The 19,441-nt window shown below is 34.0% G+C and overlaps 1 protein-coding gene across 1 annotated transcript in view; it reads left to right on the top strand.

Moving 5' to 3' along the window:
• Ccdc14 (coiled-coil domain containing 14) overlaps positions 1-19,441 on the top strand; it is a 46,849-nt gene that overhangs the window by 2,606 nt on the left and 24,802 nt on the right. The window contains exons 5-7 of the mRNA XM_015486857.2: positions 16,885-17,121; positions 17,234-17,328; positions 18,327-18,843. Of these exons, the coding sequence (XP_015342343.1) occupies positions 16,989-17,121; positions 17,234-17,328; positions 18,327-18,843 (745 nt within the window). The 5' untranslated portion in view covers positions 16,885-16,988. The remainder of the gene's footprint in view (positions 1-16,884; positions 17,122-17,233; positions 17,329-18,326; positions 18,844-19,441) is intronic.

Here is a 19,441-nt window from a genome sequence, read left to right on the forward strand (position 1 = left end):
TTTTTTTTTTAGTTAAAATGTAATTGTACATATGTATAGGGTACAGCGTGATATTTCAACATGTATATAGAATATGTACTAATAAAATCAGGGTACAATGAGAATTCTGAATAGTTCCATAGTTTATGGTGGGTCAGAAATGTTAGCACTTCAGTGCATGCTTACATTTAGTACAAAGGATAAAATTTAGAAAATCATCTGGCTACCCCTGGATATTAAGAGATCAGGATCCAGGCAAAGAGGCTAAGAAAATGGAGGTAAAACATTCATAGGGCTAGATATTATTCTATATGGTCATGAGTTAGAGAATGAAAGAAGAGAAACAGCTTATTTCAGTCCTTCCATGTTGGAAGGTCAGTCAGTTGAGCCTCATATGTTGACCTGCCCTGTTCAGGAGGATAGGCACTAGCCACATGAAGCTGTTGAGCACTTGAAATGTGAATGCAAGGAATTTTTTGATGTTATTGAATTCTAATTAATAAAATTGAAAACAGCTTTATCCAATTAATAAAACTTATAGCTATCTTTGGAATCACTTGAGTGAATGAATCTATTTTTTTTCAACTGTAAATTTCATTAAGTATAAATTTAGATCAGGTATTTATGATGAAAACTTGTTGTCCAGATTAAGATGTGCTTTGTGTAAAATATATATTGGATTTAGAAAATCTAATACAAAAAATAAAACATCTCAGTTCTCTGTACTACATATTGAAATATTAATATTTTGGCTGCATTGATTTAAAATGTAAAATATTATGAAAACTAAACTTACCTATCCTTTTCACTTTTAAATGTGGCTACTAAGAATTTTAAATAATATATGGCTTGTATTATATGTCTGAACAACATCAGTCTAAACCAGGGGTCAACATGGTATGGTCAATTTTATTTTATAAATAATATTTTATTTTGTGAACAAAGTTTTATTAGAATGCGGTCCTGCTTATTTATTCATAGTTTTTTTCTTTTTTAAAAAATTTTATTCTTTTTACATACATAGGACAGTAGAGTGTATTTTGACATATTATACATTACATGGACTATAGCTTCCCATTCTTGTGGTTGTACGTGATGTGGAGTTACATTGGCCATAATGAATGACCAATATGAACACAGGAAAGTTATGTCTGGTTCATTCTACTGTCTTTCCTTTTCCCATCCTCACTTCCTTTCATTCTCCTTTGTCTAATCCAGTGAACTTCTGTTCTTCCCTCTTCACTTTATTGTGTGTTAGCATCTGCCTATCAGAGAGAACATTTGGCCTCTGGTTTTTTGGGATTGGCTTATTTCACTTAGCATGATAGTCTCCAGTTCCATCTATTTACTGGAAAATGCCATAATTTCATTCTTCTTTATGGCAGTAATATTCCATTGTGTATATATACCACATTTTCTTTATCCATTCATCTGTTGTAGGGCACCTTGGTTGATTCCTATGGTTTAGCTATTGTGAATTGAGCTGCTATTAACATTGATGTGGCTGCGTCACTGTAGTATGCTCATTTTAAGTCCTTTGGGTATATGCCAAGGAGTAGGATAACTGGATCAAATGGTGGTTCCATTCCAAGTTTTCTGAGGAATCTTCATATTGCTTTCTAGAGGCTTGCACCAATGTATGGTCCTACCAGTAGCATATAAGTGTAACTTTTTCCCTCATATCCTCACCAACATTTATTGTTACTTGTATTCTTAATTTTTATTCTGACTGGTATGTGATGAAATCTCAGTGTAGTTTTAATTTGCATTTATTTAATTGTTAGAGATGTTGAATATTTTTTCGCATATTTGTTGACTAATTGTATTTCTTCTTGAAGTGCCTCTTTATTTCCTTTGCCCATTTATTGATTGGGTTATCTGCTATTTTGGTGTTAAGTTTTTTGTGTTATACATTAATGCTTTATTTGAGGTGCAGGTAGATAGTAAAGATTTTGTCCCAAATTCTGTTGGCTCTCTTCATATTTTTGATTGTCCTCTATTGTGAAGATTTTTAGTTTGATACCATCCCATTTATTGATTCCTGATTTTATTTTTTGTGTTTTAGGAGTCTTGTTGAGGAATTTGATTCCTAAGCTGACAGGATGGAGCATTGGGCCTACATTTTCTTCCAGTAGGTGCAGGGTTTCTGATCTAATGCCTAGGTCCTGGATCCACATTAAGTTGAGTTTTGTGCAGGGTGAGAGATAAGGGTTAATGTTATTTTGCTACATATGGATTCCCAGTTTTCCCAGCACCACTTATTGAATAGGCTATCTTTTCTCCAGTATATGCTTATGGCACCTTTGTCTAATATGAGCTAATAGTATTTATGTGGCTTTTTCTCTGTGTCTTCTGTTTTGTACCATTGGTCTTCATGTCTGTTTTGGTGCCAATACCATGCCATTTTTATTACTGTAGTATAATTTAAGGTCTGGTATTGTGATTCTCCTGCTTCACTTTTTTTTAAACTATGGATTGCTTTCGCTATTCTGGGTCTCTTATTTTTTCATATGAATTTCATGACTGCTTTCTCTATTTCTATGAAGAACATCATTGGAATTTTAATAGAAATTGCATTAAATCTGTAGAGTGTTTTTGGTAGTATGGCCATTTTGAAAATATTAATTCTGCCTATCCAAGAATACAGGGGATCTTCTATCTTCTAAGGTCTTTAGGCTTCTTCAGTGTTCTGTAGTTTTCATTGTAGAGGTCTTTCACCTCTTTTTTGTAAGATTGCTTACCAAATATTTTTTCCTTTGAGGCTATTGTGAATTGGATAGTTTTCCTAATTTCTTTTTCAGTTGATTTATCATTGGTGTATAGGAATGCAGTTGATTTATGGGTGTTAATTTTTTTTTAATTTTTATTTTTTATTAGTTGCTCGAGACAATACGATGATCTTGACATATCATACATTTGATTCAAATGGGGTATGAATTTTCATTTTTCCACGTGTACAGATTGCAGGATCACATTGGTTATACAGCCACGTATATACATACAGCAATACTAGTGTCTGTTGTATTCTGCTGCCCTCCCTATCCCCGCCTCCCTCCCCTCCGGGTGTTAATTTTATATCCTGCTATTTTGCTGAATTTGTTTATGAGTTTTAGAAGTTTTTTGATGGAGTTTTTTGTATCTTCTAAGTATAAAATAATGTCATTAGCAAATAAGGATAGTTTGAGTTCTTCTTTTCCTATTTGTATCCCTTTAATTTCTTTTTTCTGCCTAATTGCCAGAGTGTCAAGGACTTCATTGAATAGAAGTGGTGAAGCAGGACATCCTTGTCTTATTCCAGTTTGTAGAGGGAATGCTTTGAATTTTTCTTCATTTAGATTGATGTTGGCCTTTAACATACATAGCTTTTACAATATTGAGGTATGTTACTACTATCCCTAGTTTTTCTAGTGTTTTGAACATGAATGCATGCATATTGTGTCAAATGCTTTTTCTGCATCTGTTGAGATAATCATGTGATTCTTGTCTTTCAAGTTTATTGATATGATGAATTATGTTTATTGATTCCTTTATGTTGAACCAGACTTGTATCCTGAGGATAAATCCCGCTTGATCATCTTTTACTCTCTTTTGAACCCCACTTGATCATATTGTACGCTTTATGTTCTTATATGTGATTTGCCAGTATTTTATTAATTTTTGCATCTGTATTAATCAGGGATATTGGTTTGAGATTTTCTTGATGTGTTTTTTCAGGTTTTGATATCAGGGTGATACTAGCTTCATAAAATGAGTTTAGAAGAGTTCCCTCCTTTTCTGTTTCATGGAATAATTTCAGGAGGATTGGTATTAGTTCTTCTTTGAAGATCTGGTAAGAACTTGGCTGAGAATCCATCTGATCCTAGTCTTTTCTTTGTTGGTAGGCCTTTTTTTAAAAAAAATTATTTTAATTAGCTATACATGATAGCAGAATGCATTTTGATTCATTGTATGTAATTTCATCACAACTTTTTATTTCTCTGTCACAATGTAGCATTGCATCATATGTGCAGTCTTACATGTACCTAGGATAATGATGTCCATCTTATTTCACCATCTTTTCTGCCCCATTGTTGGTAGGCTTTTGATTGTGTCTTCAATTTCCTTGCTTGAAATTGATCTGTTTAAATTTTCTCTGTTCTCCTGCTTCAATTTGGGTTTGTCCTGTGTCTTTAGAAATTTGTCAGTGTCTTCAAGTTTTTCTACTTTATTATAGTATAAATTTTTAAAATAGTTTTATTATCATTTTTATTTCAGTTGTGTCCATTGTGATATTTCCTTTTTCATCATGAATTTTTATAATTTGAGTTTTTTATTTGTTAGCTTGGCTAAGAGTTTATCAATTTTATTTATTTTTTTCAAAGAATGAACTTTTTTTTTTGAATTTTTTTTTTTCAATTTCATTGAGTTTAGCTCTGATTTTAATTATTTCCTGTCTTCTGCTTTTGGTGTTGATTTGTTCTTCTTTTTCTATGGGTTGGAGGAGTAATGTTAGGTTATTTGGTGACTTTATATTCTTTTAATGAATGACTTCAATGCAATGAACCTTCCTCTTAGAACTTCATATTGTCCTTCATAGTGTCCCAGATATTTTGCTATGTTGTGCTGCTATTCTCATTTACCTGTATTTTTTTTTTTTTTTAATTTCATCCCTGGATTTCTTCTGCTATCCATTAGTCATTCAACAGTATATTATTTAATATCTGGTTGTTAGAGTAGCTTCTATTTTTTATTTTATCACTGATTTTTAATTTCATTCCATTATAATCTGATAGAATGCAAGGTATTATCTATATTTTTTGTATTTGCTAAGAGTAGTTTTGTGGTCTAAGATATGATCTATTTTAGAGAAAGATCTGTGTGCTGCTAAGAAGAAAATGTATTCAGTCATTGATGGATGAAATATTCTATATATGTTTGTTAAGTTTAAATTATTAATTTCTTTTGTATGGAGAATGTATTCAGTGGTGAGAGAGGTGTGTTAGACACCCAGTATTATTGTGTTATGGTCTGTTTGATTCTTGAAATTGAGAACAGTTTGTTTGATGTATGTAGATGCTTCATTGTTCGGGGCATGAATATTCTTATGTCTTGTTGATGTATAATTCCTTTAAGTAGTATGAAATGTCTTTCTTTGTCCCTTCTGATTAATTTTGGTTTGAAGTCCACTTTACATGATATGAAGATGTAAATCCCTGATTGTTTACAAGATCCATGTGAATGATATATTTTTTCCTATCCTTTTACCATGAGTCTGTGGATGTCTTTGCCTATAAGGTGAGTCTCTTGGAGACAGTACATTGTTGAGTCTTTGTTTTTAATTCAATCTGCCTTTTTATATATATTATATTATTTATATATATTCTTTTAGTTGTCTATGGACCTTTTATTTATTTATATGTGGTGCTGAGAATCAAACCCATACCTCACACATGCTAGGCAAGTGCTCTACCACTGAACCACAACTCCAGCCCTGTCTGTGCCTTTTGATTGATTTATTTAGGTCATTTACATTCAGTGTTATTATTGAGAAATGATTTATGTTCCCTGTCATTTTGATTTATTTCTGATTTTTAATTTGAATTAGTTTCGCCTTTGATTGACTATTGGTCTAGTGTAGTTTCTTCCTTTGCTGATTTTCATTTTTGTTTTTCATTTCTTCTTCATGAAGTATCTTATTGAGTATGTTTTGTAGTGCAGGCTTTCTAGTTGTGAATTCTTTTAACTTTTGTTTATCATGGAAGGTTTTTAGTTCATTGGCAATTCTGAAGCTTGATTTTGCTGGGTATAATATTCTTGGCTGGCATCCATTTTCCTTCAGAGCTTGGTATATATTATTTCAAGACCTCCTAGCTTTGAGGATCTGGGTTGAGAAATCAGCTGAGATCTGGATGTGTTTCCCTTTAAATGTGACCTATTATTTTTCTCTGTCAACTTTTAAAATTCAGTCCTTATTCTGTATGTTAGGCATTTTTATAATAATGTGCCTTAGTTTGGGTCTGTTATAATTTTGTATATTTGGGGTCCTGTAAGCCTTCTCTATTTGATTTTTCCATTTCATTATTTAGGTTTGGGAAATTTTCTAATATTATTTCATTGAAAAGCATGTCCATTCCTTTGGTTTATATCTCCAAGCCTTCATCTATCTCAATAAACCTTAAGTTTGGTCTTTCCTGGTTATCCTATATTTCTTGGAAGTTCTGTTCATGGTCTCTTAACATCTTTTCTCTATGGTAAACTTTATTTTCAAGATTATATATATTGTTCTCATTGCCTGAAACTGTCTTTCAAGTAGTCTAGTCTGTTGGTGATGCATTCCATTGAAATTTTAATTTGGTTTATTAATTCCTTCATTTTGAGGATTTTTTTTTTTTTTTTTTGCTGATTTCATTTTAGAATCTGTATCTCTATTGAAGTGAACTTTAACTTTCTGAATTTTCTCTCTGATTTTACTCCTTACATTGTCCTTTATCTAGCGGATTAGTTTATGTACATTCTAAACTCTTTCTCTGACATTTCTTCCACTGTAGTGTCAATGGATTCTGTTATTGAAGTATTTTGGTTTGTTTGGGGTAATTTGTTCCCTTGCTTTTTCATGTTTTTTCTTTGTCTACCCATCTAACAGTATGGATCTGAGGCAGTAGTTTCTACCGTGTGGACTTATCTGTAACTGAAGGTTTCCAGTACCTCACCATTTAGGGGGAGATAAATAATAACAACAGGAGCTGGGGTTGTGGCTCAGTGGTAGAGTGCTTGCCTAACACATGTGAGGCACTAGGTTCAATCCTCAGCACCACATAAAATAAATAAAGTTATATGAAAAATAATAACAACAATCAGTTCAAACAATATATACCATTAAACCAAATAGTTTCTGCAATGACATCTACAATGTTAGTTGTGACAATAAACAGTAATGACATGATCAGTTATGAGTAAAATTATCAGCGTACAATAAAAACAGTAAGTTTGTAAAAGGGTTTACAATTTCAAATGTTGCACAGGGAGAGAACGGAATGATGTAGGATTTGATGATTATGAGGGAGAAGGAGAGAAGATAGTAGTAAAAAAATTAAAAGGAGTGAAAGAGAATAGTAGAGATTGGCTGTGAGCAGAAGCAAGAGAGAGAATCAAGGGAAACAGATAAGTGAGACAAAAAATATATAAAGTAAAAAATTTAAAAATTAAAAATAAAAGTAAGAGTACAAAACAAAACTGACCTATAATAGTCAAACATCCTACTCCTCAAATTATTGATCCATGAAAAACAACTGGCTTCAAAAATGCTAGAAATAAAAAAATAAAGAAAAGAATATGTATAAATGTTCATGAATCATTAAGGTCACAAACATTGAAAAGAAAAAAAAAATCTTGATGAGAAGTTAAGGAATTATTTCCATTGGAATTCAAAAGATTCCCAGCTTTCCTTCTTAGCAGTGTCAGGGTGGGGTGTCTGGAGTGAGGGAGGTAATCCTGTAGGTGGAAGTCCTTTAGGCAGGGTTTAGGTTTAGGAAGGCTCCAGGCTCTTCACTGAATGCCAGTTGGTCTGGAGATTTTAAATCAGTGCATCTCCAGGGCCCTGCACTTGCTAGTCCATGTTGGAAGGCTCTACCCTAGGGATCGCTCCTGGGTTCTACTTGTGTGGTGGAGGAGCTGATTCTTCGTCCACTCTGTCCCCAGTGGACCCCATGTTTCCTGGTCTCACGTTTAGTCTCCAAACTCTTTCCTGTCCCCCTACCAACCCTTTTGAATTCCCAGGCACGGTGGTCTCTCCCAGCTGGTCTTACAAGCAGCTGGTTTGGACGGGGAGGGGGAGAGCTGGGTGGGTTGCCACCACTAGTGTTCCCCTGTGTAAACCCCTCTCAACGTTTGATTTTCTTCTGATCATTTAGGCACACTTACTGAAGCCCTCTTAATGTGTATAGCCCTCTTAATGTGTATGAGGTCTGGAATTTGTTCTCACAAGTTTTATTTTCACAAGCTGATAATTAGTCTTATTGTGTCATGAATCCTAACAGAGGACAGAAGATTACTGGATCAGAGACAAAAAGACTCTTTTGTAGCATAGCAAGTGTCATGTATTTTGGGTTTGCCAGGCGTATATTTCAGATGAAACTTGGGTTAGCTAGGAAATGGGTCCCTTAGCTTCCAGCCCCCAGGCCATGGCTGCTAAATGGTTCCTTCCTTTGTCTTCCACACCAGCCAGGAGATATACTGCTTCTTTCCTGCACCCGGATATTGTGGGATATTGTGCAATGACTCAGGCCTCCTAAAAATGCAGGTTCCATCAATTTCCTTGTCCTTATACTTTGCTCGCTGAGGGACCACTCTGGCTGGTGCCTTTGGCTGTGGCAGTGGCTGTGACATTGAGGATTTCTTTCTTATTATAACCAACCATCTGAGTCTTTGATCTGCTTTGAATGTCCAGTACTAAATTCCAGTAAAGTACCTCCCCCGCTTTTTCACCCCCCTTGCTGAGAAGCTGCCTATCTTCTTTATTTGGGTCATCCATGTAGCAGCCAGAAAAGCAACCTTCTCTATTTTTCCATTTCAAAACCCCCCTATTTATGTGTTTTCTGTGACTGGTTTTGTGTTTCAGTGTTAGACTTGAGTTTTGACAGGAAACTGGCCCACTAAACCTAATACATTTACTGTCTGACCTTTTAAGAAAAAATGAGCTCAACCCTGATCTTACCTCTTTGCACAGAAGCCCTTGGATGGGGGCCCAATGGATAAAGAAAGAACTGGTAGCACCTATTCCTTCAGTCTCCAGGGGACCCTTCCTCAAGAAATTCTCATTTGAATATGTGATTGACAGTGGGTATCATGGTAGTGACTTGTTGGATTCTGACTTCTGTCAGTCAGAGTTCTAACAAGAAACAAGATGGCAATATCCAATATAATTTGAGGAGAGTTTCATTACAAAGAAATGAATCAGGTAGTGAAAACCATAAGAGATTGTGCTACCTAGTGCTAGCAACAGCAGCAGAGCTGTCATTAACACTAAGCCTTAAAGAATTAGGAGAGACAAAAGATTACTGGACCCAGAAGGAGACACTATTTATAGAGTAGACTATCTTGAGAAGTGCAGCTAGCTTACAAAACTAGCTTAAGATTACCTCATCAAGAGGGAACAGGAAGAAGCACTCTGACTTCATTCTTCTTCCTTTCTTGGATATGCCAATTGATTGGATTGACTTTTTATCCAATTTGATTTTTATTCTCACAAGTTGGTAAATTAGTCTTATTGTGTCGCAAATCCTGACAGAGGACACAGGTTACTGGATCAGAGACAAAGGACTCTTTTATAGCATAGCAAGCAGTGTATCCATCAGCATATTTGCGTTAGTTCTCCCTAACACCTTATTAGGGGGTAGGGGGTGGTAATGTGATGGAACCAGATACATGCTGCACATGCTTTGGGTTAGGATAGCAGCTAAGGAACACTGAGCTTGAGAAATCTGTCACTATGATAATAAACAGTAAGCAGATATGTCCAGAGGGATACATTACCTCATCTTCAAGTTTGCTGACTACAAATACAACCCTGAGAATTGGCCCAGATAAAGAGCTTAAGTCAAAAAACCTTGCTTTCTCAGCATACACAGGAAGATGTGTAGGAGCAAGAGAGACCCATGAAGAATTGTCTCTTAACAGTGTAATCCATATAGATCAGCATCCCTGGAAGAGCAGGATGGAGACCAGTAGAGGATGGATTTGGAGTGGCAGATGAATGAAAACTGACATTTTGGGCTCCTAGCATTAAATTCTTATTTGGATTAGAGTCAAATCAGCAGTTCTAACCTGTGATCAGTACACAATATTCTTATTGTTCTTCCTCCACCATACTTTCTTCATCAGAAGGAAGGACCTACTTCCATAGGACAATCTTCTTTAGGGTTACAGTATTAGAAATTAGGTCTCATTGATTAATTTACTCCTAAATTCAACTCACTAGAAGAGAATTCTCCTTCCCTCTTGTTCTTTAGTTTACTAACCTGTAATGCTATGTAGAAAGGAACATTTTTTGTTTTTTTGGTGTATGTGTGGTAAAGTAGGGGATTTTGCCCTGTTATCTTAATGCTCAGTGATATTCTTCTCTCTCTCTCTTTTTTTTTAGAGAGAGAGAGAGAATTTTAATGTTTATTTTTTTAGTTATTGGCGGACACAACATCTTTGTTTGAATGTGGTGCTGAGGATCGAACCCGGGCTGCATGCATGCCAGGTGAGCGCGCCACCGCTTGAGCCACATCCCCAGCCCTGATATTCTTCTCTTTTACCTCTCTTCCCAACTGAGATAATCATAAATAGAATTTTAAGGAATCTATTTCAGCATGTTAACTAGTAGCTATCATTTTAATTTTAACATATTCCATCTTGCTGGTTTTTTTTTTTTTGGTTAACTGTCTTCTGGGGCACAGCTTTCTTATATACTTTCTGTCTGGGACCTACTTGATTTTTGAATGTCTGTGGAGTCAAGTAAACCTATTCAATGCATTCTGGTGAAAGGCAGAGAGGCAGTTTGAGAAATGTATTGAGCTTATATGAAGTGCTTCTGACATTTAATTTTTTTTTTTTTCTCTTGAGAGAGGACCTTGCTGTGTAACCCAGGCTGGCCTTGATCTCAAGATCCTACTGTTTTAGCCTCCCAGTTAGCTAAGACTAAAGGCCTATACCATTGCACCTGGCCAAAAAAGTTTCACTTAAATAAACAACTTTTTAGATTTGATAACTGTTGAATGCTTTCGTGATTATGCTTTTAATAACATACAGATGCTTTTTGACCTATGGTGGTGGTATATTTTCCATAAATCCAGTGTAAATTAAAAATATTATAACTTAAAGAAAAATACCTAGCCTACCAAACATCATAGCCTAGCAACACAATTCATTGAAAAATATGTTTAACCTCATGATTGCATGGCTGCCGGGAGCTATAGCTTTTTGGTGCTGTTGCCTAGCATCACAAGAGAATATGGTACAACCTAGAAAAGATAAACATTCACAATCTGAAGTATGGTTTCTACTGAATGCATCTTGCTTTATAGCATTGTAAGATAAAAAAATAAAATCGTAAATTGAGCCATCATAAGCTGGGGGCCATCTGCTCTCTCTTTGAGAAATAAACCACACAAGCAGAATCTTTTGAGCAGTGATTGCCCTATAAAGGCCAGATGTTCTTTTGTATTTCAAATTATAATAGGTATCCAGTTGCTTTTAACTGCACTAGATGCTCTTTATTTGGGTGGAAGGCTGACTTGCCTGTGCTTATATATCCAAGCAAAGACCACCACTTGTACAACACCTAGAATTCATGGACTGAAAAGGTTTCATGGACTGAATAAATGAATGCCTCCCTCATGAGTTCTAATCATTAATTAAACATTGTCATCCTGATCTGTTACGTAAAGTTTTCATGGAAGGTGCTTTGGTGTCATTAAGAAAAGCAAGAACATATACTTCATTTGTGTTTATATAGTAACAAACCTATTTTATTGCTTTGTTTTTAAAATTAAATTGTATAATAATAATTCAAATTTCTTTTATATCCATTTGTGGTTTCTAACTTGTCCTGGATTATTTGCTTTAAGACTTTATACCATATGTACAAATATTCACCATTATCAATAGAGTTTCATACAAACTGAGTTTTTAGAGGAGCAAAATAAGTCATTTTATTAGAGGACTTTGATTTTTAAGAAGTATGTTTGGAGTTAAAATTTTATGTTGGACGATGACATCTGCTGGCAGAGGCATAATATTGTACGTAGCTCAGCTTAATGAGAGCCTGTAAAATGACCCCTTGAAAAGAAGGAATAAGAGCTATTGCATTTCAAAGTTAAAATATTCTAGATAAGAGTACCTTTCCATTTAATTTATTATAAAATTATATTTGTAATAAGAAGTAATACTTGCTTTACAGGGATCTATTAACCAGCGCTTTTTTTTTTTTTTTTGGTAACTCATTTGTTCAGATTGTGAATACAACAATTACTGCTTTTGGTTTTAATCACCTCTTGTTCAGTGGTATATTATCATCAGATAGCAATATTTATGGATAATGAAGTATTTACTTAAGAGTTTGCAGCTATCTGATGTTATAACATTTAATGAATTTTTACTGTGTACTGTACATTGATTTAAGAACTAGGCAAGTGTTTACTTCTTACAACAGTCTTAAAATTTTTTTTAGAGTTTTTTAAAAAATCTTTTTTAGTTGTAGATGGACACAATACTTTTTTTGATTGATTTATTGTTATGTGGTGCTGAGGATCGAACCCAGTGCTTCCATGTGCTAGGCAGGCACTCTACCACTGAGCCACAACCCCAGCCCTTAAAATACTTTTTTAATTACCATTTTTCTAATGAGGAAAAGGAAGTCAATAAAAGCTAAGCAATTTGCTCAAGGTTACTCAGTAAGTGAACTTTTGAAATTGATATAGGCACTCATTTCTGTTAGGTTTATACAAGAGAGTAGAATTGTTGTGTCATAGATTATATGTATGTTTGGCTTTGATAGGTACTACCACAGGCTATGTATTTTTCTAAATTTATTTTGTACTCTGATAACCTGTGATCTACCAGAACACTCTCATTTCTACTAATATTGTTTTGTGAACATTTGTGGAGGGCATTTTATTAGACAGGTAAGTAGAATTCAGATTTTATATCAATCTGTTGAGTAGTACTATATAGAAAACTTGTTTTTTATTTATTAGTTTATTAATACCAGGTTTCTATTTTGTATAATCCCTTGGTCCCTTTCCTGTACTAATCTCCCTCTGATTTTCATGGGATTTCTCCCCCTATTCCTGTTTCTTTAGTTTCCATGTGAGAGAAAACGTATGACCCTTGACCATCTGAGTTTAACTTATTTAATAATTTGACATAATACTATCTAGTTCCATCCATTTTACTGCAAATGACATAATTTCATTTTTCTTTTATGACTGAATAAAACTCCATTGGGTATATATACCACATTTTCTTTATCCATTCATCCATTGATGGACACCTACACTGATTCCATAGTTTGGCTATTGTGAATTGCAATGATATAAACATGGGTATGCATGTATCATTGTAGTGTGATGGCTTTAATTCTTTAGGATGAATATTGAGGAGTGATACAGCTGGCTCATGGTTTCATCTCTAGTCCTTGGGGAAACCTTCATACTGATTTCCATAGTGGCTGTACTAATTTACAATCCCACCAACAGTGTAAAAGTGTTCCTTTATTTTCCATATCCTTGTCAGCATTTATTATTATTTGTATTCTTGATGATTACCATTCTGACTGGTGTAAGATGTAATCTCAGTGTAGTTATTTGCATTTTCCTAATTGTTAATGATTGTTAATTGTTAATGAACGCATTTTCATGTATTAATCATTTTATTTTTTTTTATTGAGAAGCATCTATTTAGTTCATTTGCCCATTTATTAATTGGGTTATATGATTTTATTGGTGCAAAAGTTTTTTGAGTTCTTTACATATTCTAGATGTTAATCTTCTGTCAGAAGAGTAGCTAACAAAGATTTTCTCCCATTCTGTAGGTTTTCTCTTCATATTCCTAATTGTTTCCTTTGCTGTGCAGAAGGTTTTGAATTTGATGCCATCCCATTTATTAACCTTTGGCATTATTTCCTGAACTTTAGAGGTCCTATTGAGAAAGTTGTTGGAGTGTTGACCCTGTGTTTTCTTCTAGGAGTTGCATAGTTTCTGTTCTAATTCCTAGATCTTTTCATCCATTTTGAGTTAATTTTTGTGCAGGGTTAGAGATAAGGGTGTATTTAATTCTTCTACATAGGGATAACCAGTTTTCCCAGCACCATTTGTTTAAAAGATCTTTTTTTTTTTTTAATATTTTTTTTTATTTTTCGGCAGACACAACATCTTTGTATGTGGTGCTGAGGATCGAACCCGGGCCGCACGCATGCCAGGCGGGCGTGCTACCGCTTGAGCCACATCCCCAGCCCCTGTTTAAAAGATCTTATGTTTAAAAATACTCCTATGTATGGCACTTTTGTCAAGGATCAGATAACTGTTTCTATGTAGTTTTGTCCCTGTGTCTTCTATTGTAACATTGGTCTCTGCGTTTGTTTTAATGTCAGTACCATGCATGTTACTATAGCTCTGCAGTATATTTCAAAGTCAGGTATTGTGATGCCTTCTGCACTGTTTTTTGTTTGTTTGTTTGTTTGTTTTTGGGGGGGGCTTAGAATTGCTTTGGCTATTCTGGGTCTTTTATTCTTCCAATTGAGTTTTAAGGCTGTTTTTCTAGTTCAGTGAAGAATGTCATTGGTATTTTGATGGGAATTGCATTGAATATGTATATTCTTTTTGGTAGTATGGCCACTTAATAGTATTATTTCTGCCTGTCCATGAGTATTGAAGGTCTTTCCATTTTCTGAGTTCTTCAATTTCTTTCTTTTTTTTTTTTTTTAAATATTTTTAGTTGTAGATGTACACAATACCTTTATTTTTATATGGTGCTGAGGATTGAACCTAGTGCCTCACATGTGCAAGGCAAGCGCTGTACCACTGAGCTACAGCCCCAGCCCCTTTTTCAATTTCTTTCTTCAGTTTTCTGTAGTTTTCTTTATAGAGGTCTTCCACCTCCTCGTTTACATTTATTCCTAGGTATTTTATTTTCTTTGAGGCTATTGTGAATGGAATTGTCTTCCTGATTTCTTTCTCAGATTCATTGTTGATGTATAGAAAACTAATTGATTTTTGTATGTTGATTTTGTAACCTGCTACTTTGCCAAATTTATTAGCTTAACAGTCTTTTAATGGAGGTTTTTGGACCTTCTAAGTATAGGATCACATTACAAACAGCGATAATTTCACTTTTCTTTCCTATTTTTATCCCTTTTATTTCTTTCTCTTGCCTAATTGCTGTCGCTTGAATTTCTAGCACAATATTTTAAATAGGATTGGTTAAGAGTAGACATCCTTGTCTTGTCCCAGATCTTGAAGGAAATACTTTCAGTTTTTCCCCATTTACTATGAATTTGGCTTTGATTTTTTCATATATAGCCTTTATATGTTGAGGTAGGTTCTTTCTATCTCTTTTCTTCAGTGTTTTTATTATAATGGATGCTAAATTTTGTCGAAGGCATTATCTGCATCTATTGAGGTGACTGTGATTTTTGTCTTTCTATTTATGTGTTTGATTACATTTATTGATTTACATGTATTAGACCATCCTTGCATATCTGGAACAAAACCAACTTTGGACCTGGTGTACATTCTTCTCATGTTATTTTATTAAGAATTTTTTATCTAAGTTCTTCAGGGATACTGGGTTGTTGTTTTATTTCTTTGATGTGTCCTTATCTGGTTTTGTTATGAGTGTGATACTGGCTTCCTAGAATGTATTTTTGGTAGTGTTTTATCTTATGGAATAATTTGAGGAGTATTGACATTAGTTCTTCTTTAAAGGTTTGTTTGGTAGAATTCATCTGAGAATCCATCTGGTCCTGGGGTTTTCTTTGTTGGAAGCTTTTTATTATTGCTTCTATCTCAATACAGGTTATTGGACTGTTTAGGTTTTCCATTTATTTCTTCTTGATTCAGTTTTGTAGATCATATTTGTCTAGAAATGTATCCATTTCTTCTAAGTTTTCCTATTTATTGAAGTGTAAGTTTTCAAAATCGTCTCTAATGATCCTCTGTATTTCTGTGATGCCTTTTTAAAAAAATCTCTAATTATATTAAAATGGATTTTCTCTCTTTTCAGTTAATTTTAAGGGCTTATAAATCTCGTTTTTTTCCTCAGAACCAATTCTTCCCTTTCATTGATCCTTTGAATTTTTTTTTTCATTCTCAATTTCATTGATATCAGCTCCGATCTTTATTATTTTCTTCTTTCTAATGGTTTGGAATTAGTTTGTTCTTTTTCAAGGGCCTTGAGATGCATCATTAGGTTGTTTATTTGGGATCTTTCTGATTTTCTTATGTAAGTACTTACTCATAGCTATAAATTTTCGTCTTGGAACTCCCTTCATAGTGTCCTAGAGGTTCTGGTATGTTGTATCACTATTCTTGTTTGAGTCTAAGAATTTTTAAATTTCTCCCCTGATTTCATCTATCACCCATTCATCATTGAAAAATATATTGCTCAGGATGCTGCAGTTGTGACTCAGTGTGAGCACTTACCTAGCATGTGTGAGGCACTGAGTTTGATCAGCACCACATTTAAATATAAATAAATAAAATAAAGATATTTAAAAAGGGATTGGAGATATGGCTCAGTGATTAAGTGTCCCTAGTACCAAAAAAGAAGGAAAAAAAAAGGAAACTTTAAAAAAAAAGTATATTGTTCAATTTCCATGTTTTCAATCTCCATGTGTTTATATAACTTCTGTAGGGTCTTATCATGTTGGTTTCTAATTTCATTCCATTTTGATCTGATAAGATACAAGGAATTAATATCTTTTTTTTTTTTTTGCATTTGCTAAGTGTTGTTTTTGGCGTATTATTTCACTCTTACTGATTGATCTCAAAACTCCTAATTTTTTAATTGTTAAAGCATCAGGATTATTGTATTCTGTCTTTTTTATTCCCTTTTCCCCTGAGACTATAGACTGGACTAGGAACTAAGTGAAGGATTTTAGAATACAATACCCTTAAGACAGATATTGTAATTGAAGGAGAGGTTTTACAAAGAGCATTTAGTGGGGACTATTAAAGAATTAGCATAAATTTTTGACTGGAAAAAGCTTAATTCACCACTTTCAAAAATAATTCAGGTGTTTTTCTTTAGGGAATAATAGTGTTAAAGCCCTTCTGTAAAATGTGTGATGAATTGAACTACTTTTGAAAGTCCTTTTTTCCCCTAAGATGTTATGGTAAATGTTTTTGAGGAATCATATTACAAGAACTTTTTTCCTTTTTCCATTAGTATCTTCAGATAATAAAAAGCAGATACTTAATGAAGCTTCTGCTGGAAGTGAAAGAGACACATCAAGCATAGCACAAGATTGGTCATTACAAGATCATTATAGAATGTATTCACCAATAATATACCAAGCCCTCTGTGAGCATGTGCAGACTCAGATGTCAATGATGAGTAACTTGGCTTCGAAGAATTGTTCTAATGGAATTCCTGCTACACCTTGCCATACTGAGTCTGGTTCTGGTTAGTATGAATGATGTTTTTAAAATACTGGATGTAAACTGTGATTAAATTGTTTCGTTATTATATAAGCAATGCGATATGTGAATGACTTTTCCCTCCTCTTACTTTTTAGAATATCAGGCAACATCACGTTCTGGTTATGGCTGTTCTACCTCTACCCCAGCCTGGTCACCTCAGCGGCTGCCCTGCCCTCCAGTGGTTCATTCTGTGTGTACAGTTTTTATATTACACAAGTGATAGTTTGCTTATAGAAATTGGCATCTTAGGAGTGAATATTGAATTTTATTAATTCTTAATGTGCTAGTATGTAAAAAACAATTATTTTTTCAAGTTATTTTTTTATTAGAAAAGTTTGACCTCTTTTTTTAGAACAATAGCAAGAATGAGGGGAAGAAATCAATAGAAAAAAGAAATCAACCATACCCATCAACCAAGCACAGCTGCACTCTGATATAGTACTTTTGAGTCATTTAATTATCTTTGTAGGTTTTGTTTTCTGTTTATTTGTTAAGCTTGCTTTCTTTTTAAAATAAGAGTTATAATTAAATTTATAGCTTTAAATATGCTTTTCATTTATTACAAGCATGTTTATATCTTTTCTGAATAAGTAGTTAATGCTGTATTTTGTGGATATACTATAGTTCAACTACATATGTATTTAAGTAACAGCCAATTTTTTTCTGTAATATTTCTGTGAGTATATTTATGCAAAGGCTTTTTGTATGTTTGTGCTTCTTTTCTTTTTTTTTTAATTTTTTTTTTTTTTTTTTAGTTGTAGATGGGCACAATACCTTCTTTTTATTTTTATGTGGTGCCAGGGATCGAACCCAGTACCTTACGCATGCTAGGCAAGCGCTCTACCACTGAGCCACAACCCTGGCCCCTTGAGCTTATTTTCTTACAATGCAATTTCCCAATTTGCAAATGTTTGTTTTGATCCAAAAGTGGACAAATTTTTGCTGCCTCTAAAGTATGTAAACAATCTATTTTAGTCATAACCTTATAATGTTCTCATATTGCAAACTAGAATCTTTATAGTAAACTGGAGAAATCCAGCTTGCTTTTAAGCTGAAAATAACAGAAAGTTAGTTTCTAATATTTGAAAGCTATTTTCTAATATTTTTCATTTGAGTTTGTTATAATTAATCCCTCCACTAAGTGAATGCTCACAGTTTTGATGGCTTTTTTTTTTTCCCTTGCTTCAGGAAGTTCAAACTGATGATGATAACCAGTCGGCATCACAAAGTAAAATAATCTCTGTGAACTATTCTGATGGCCCAAGGAATTCATTTAATATCAGTCCTGGAGTTCCATGTGGCTTGCCCCAAACTGACAAAGCGGCTATTCTAACATTTCAGCAGCCAAGTCTTGCTAATTGGATTCTGACACAACAAGGAGTTCCTAAGGAAGCAGACCTACTAAAGTGTTTTCAAACACATATGTCTCTGTTTCAATCTCATGAAAAAGAAACTCTTCCGGACAGTCAGACACACCGAAGCTCCACTCAATCACAGCTAGCTTTCTTGGCCACTAATGAAGAAAGATGTGCCAGAGAACAAATTGGAGAGGCCACAAATGAAGGAAAGTATTTAAACATACATGTGCAAGATACAAAAACAGTCAAGGATGTACAGAAGGCAAAAAATGTGAACCAGACTGCTGACAAAGTTAGAACTATAAAATATTTGTTGAGAGAACTCAAGGCTCTGGTAGCAGAACAAGGTAGATGAGTACTTTCTTCATACTACATACTTATTACCATTCCTATTTTGTATAGTATGGTATTGTGCTAAATAGCTGTGTCATATTGTCTAGCTATGATTCAAATTTAGAATAATTTCCCTGAAGTTTGTGGTGTTTTTCATGGAACTATGTCTTGAACTAATAAGGAAATTTCTGTGGTATTCTTATTTTTTTAGGTTTTGATCTCTTCTTTCCTATGAATTTGAAACATGTTGGGAAATAGTAAGCATTCAAAGTTTTGCTTGCAAGTGTGTATTCATTCCATTTGATCCAAATGGATCCTGAAAAGATTCAGTTAAAGAGAATTTGTAGAGATAAAATTAGAGTGGTTAGAAGACCCCGTAAAATGATTAACTCTATGAAGTAGATTGCTTAATTTTCCTATTTAAAAAAGACACAGAGATTTCCTTCCCATTATTTCTTTAATAACTATTATATTGTTCATCAAATTGCACTTTGAGAAGTAACCCAAACCTCTTTTCAGTTTGGTTTTAGGATTTTTCTCTTAAAAATAATGTCTTTGAGCCAGGGTGTATTTAATTGAGAGAGAGATATATATATAACCCTGCCCGCCCCC

The sequence above is a fragment of the Marmota marmota genome, unplaced genomic scaffold (assembly GCF_001458135.2).
Source record: "Marmota marmota marmota unplaced genomic scaffold, marMar, whole genome shotgun sequence".
Taxonomy (NCBI): domain Eukaryota; kingdom Metazoa; phylum Chordata; class Mammalia; order Rodentia; family Sciuridae; genus Marmota; species Marmota marmota.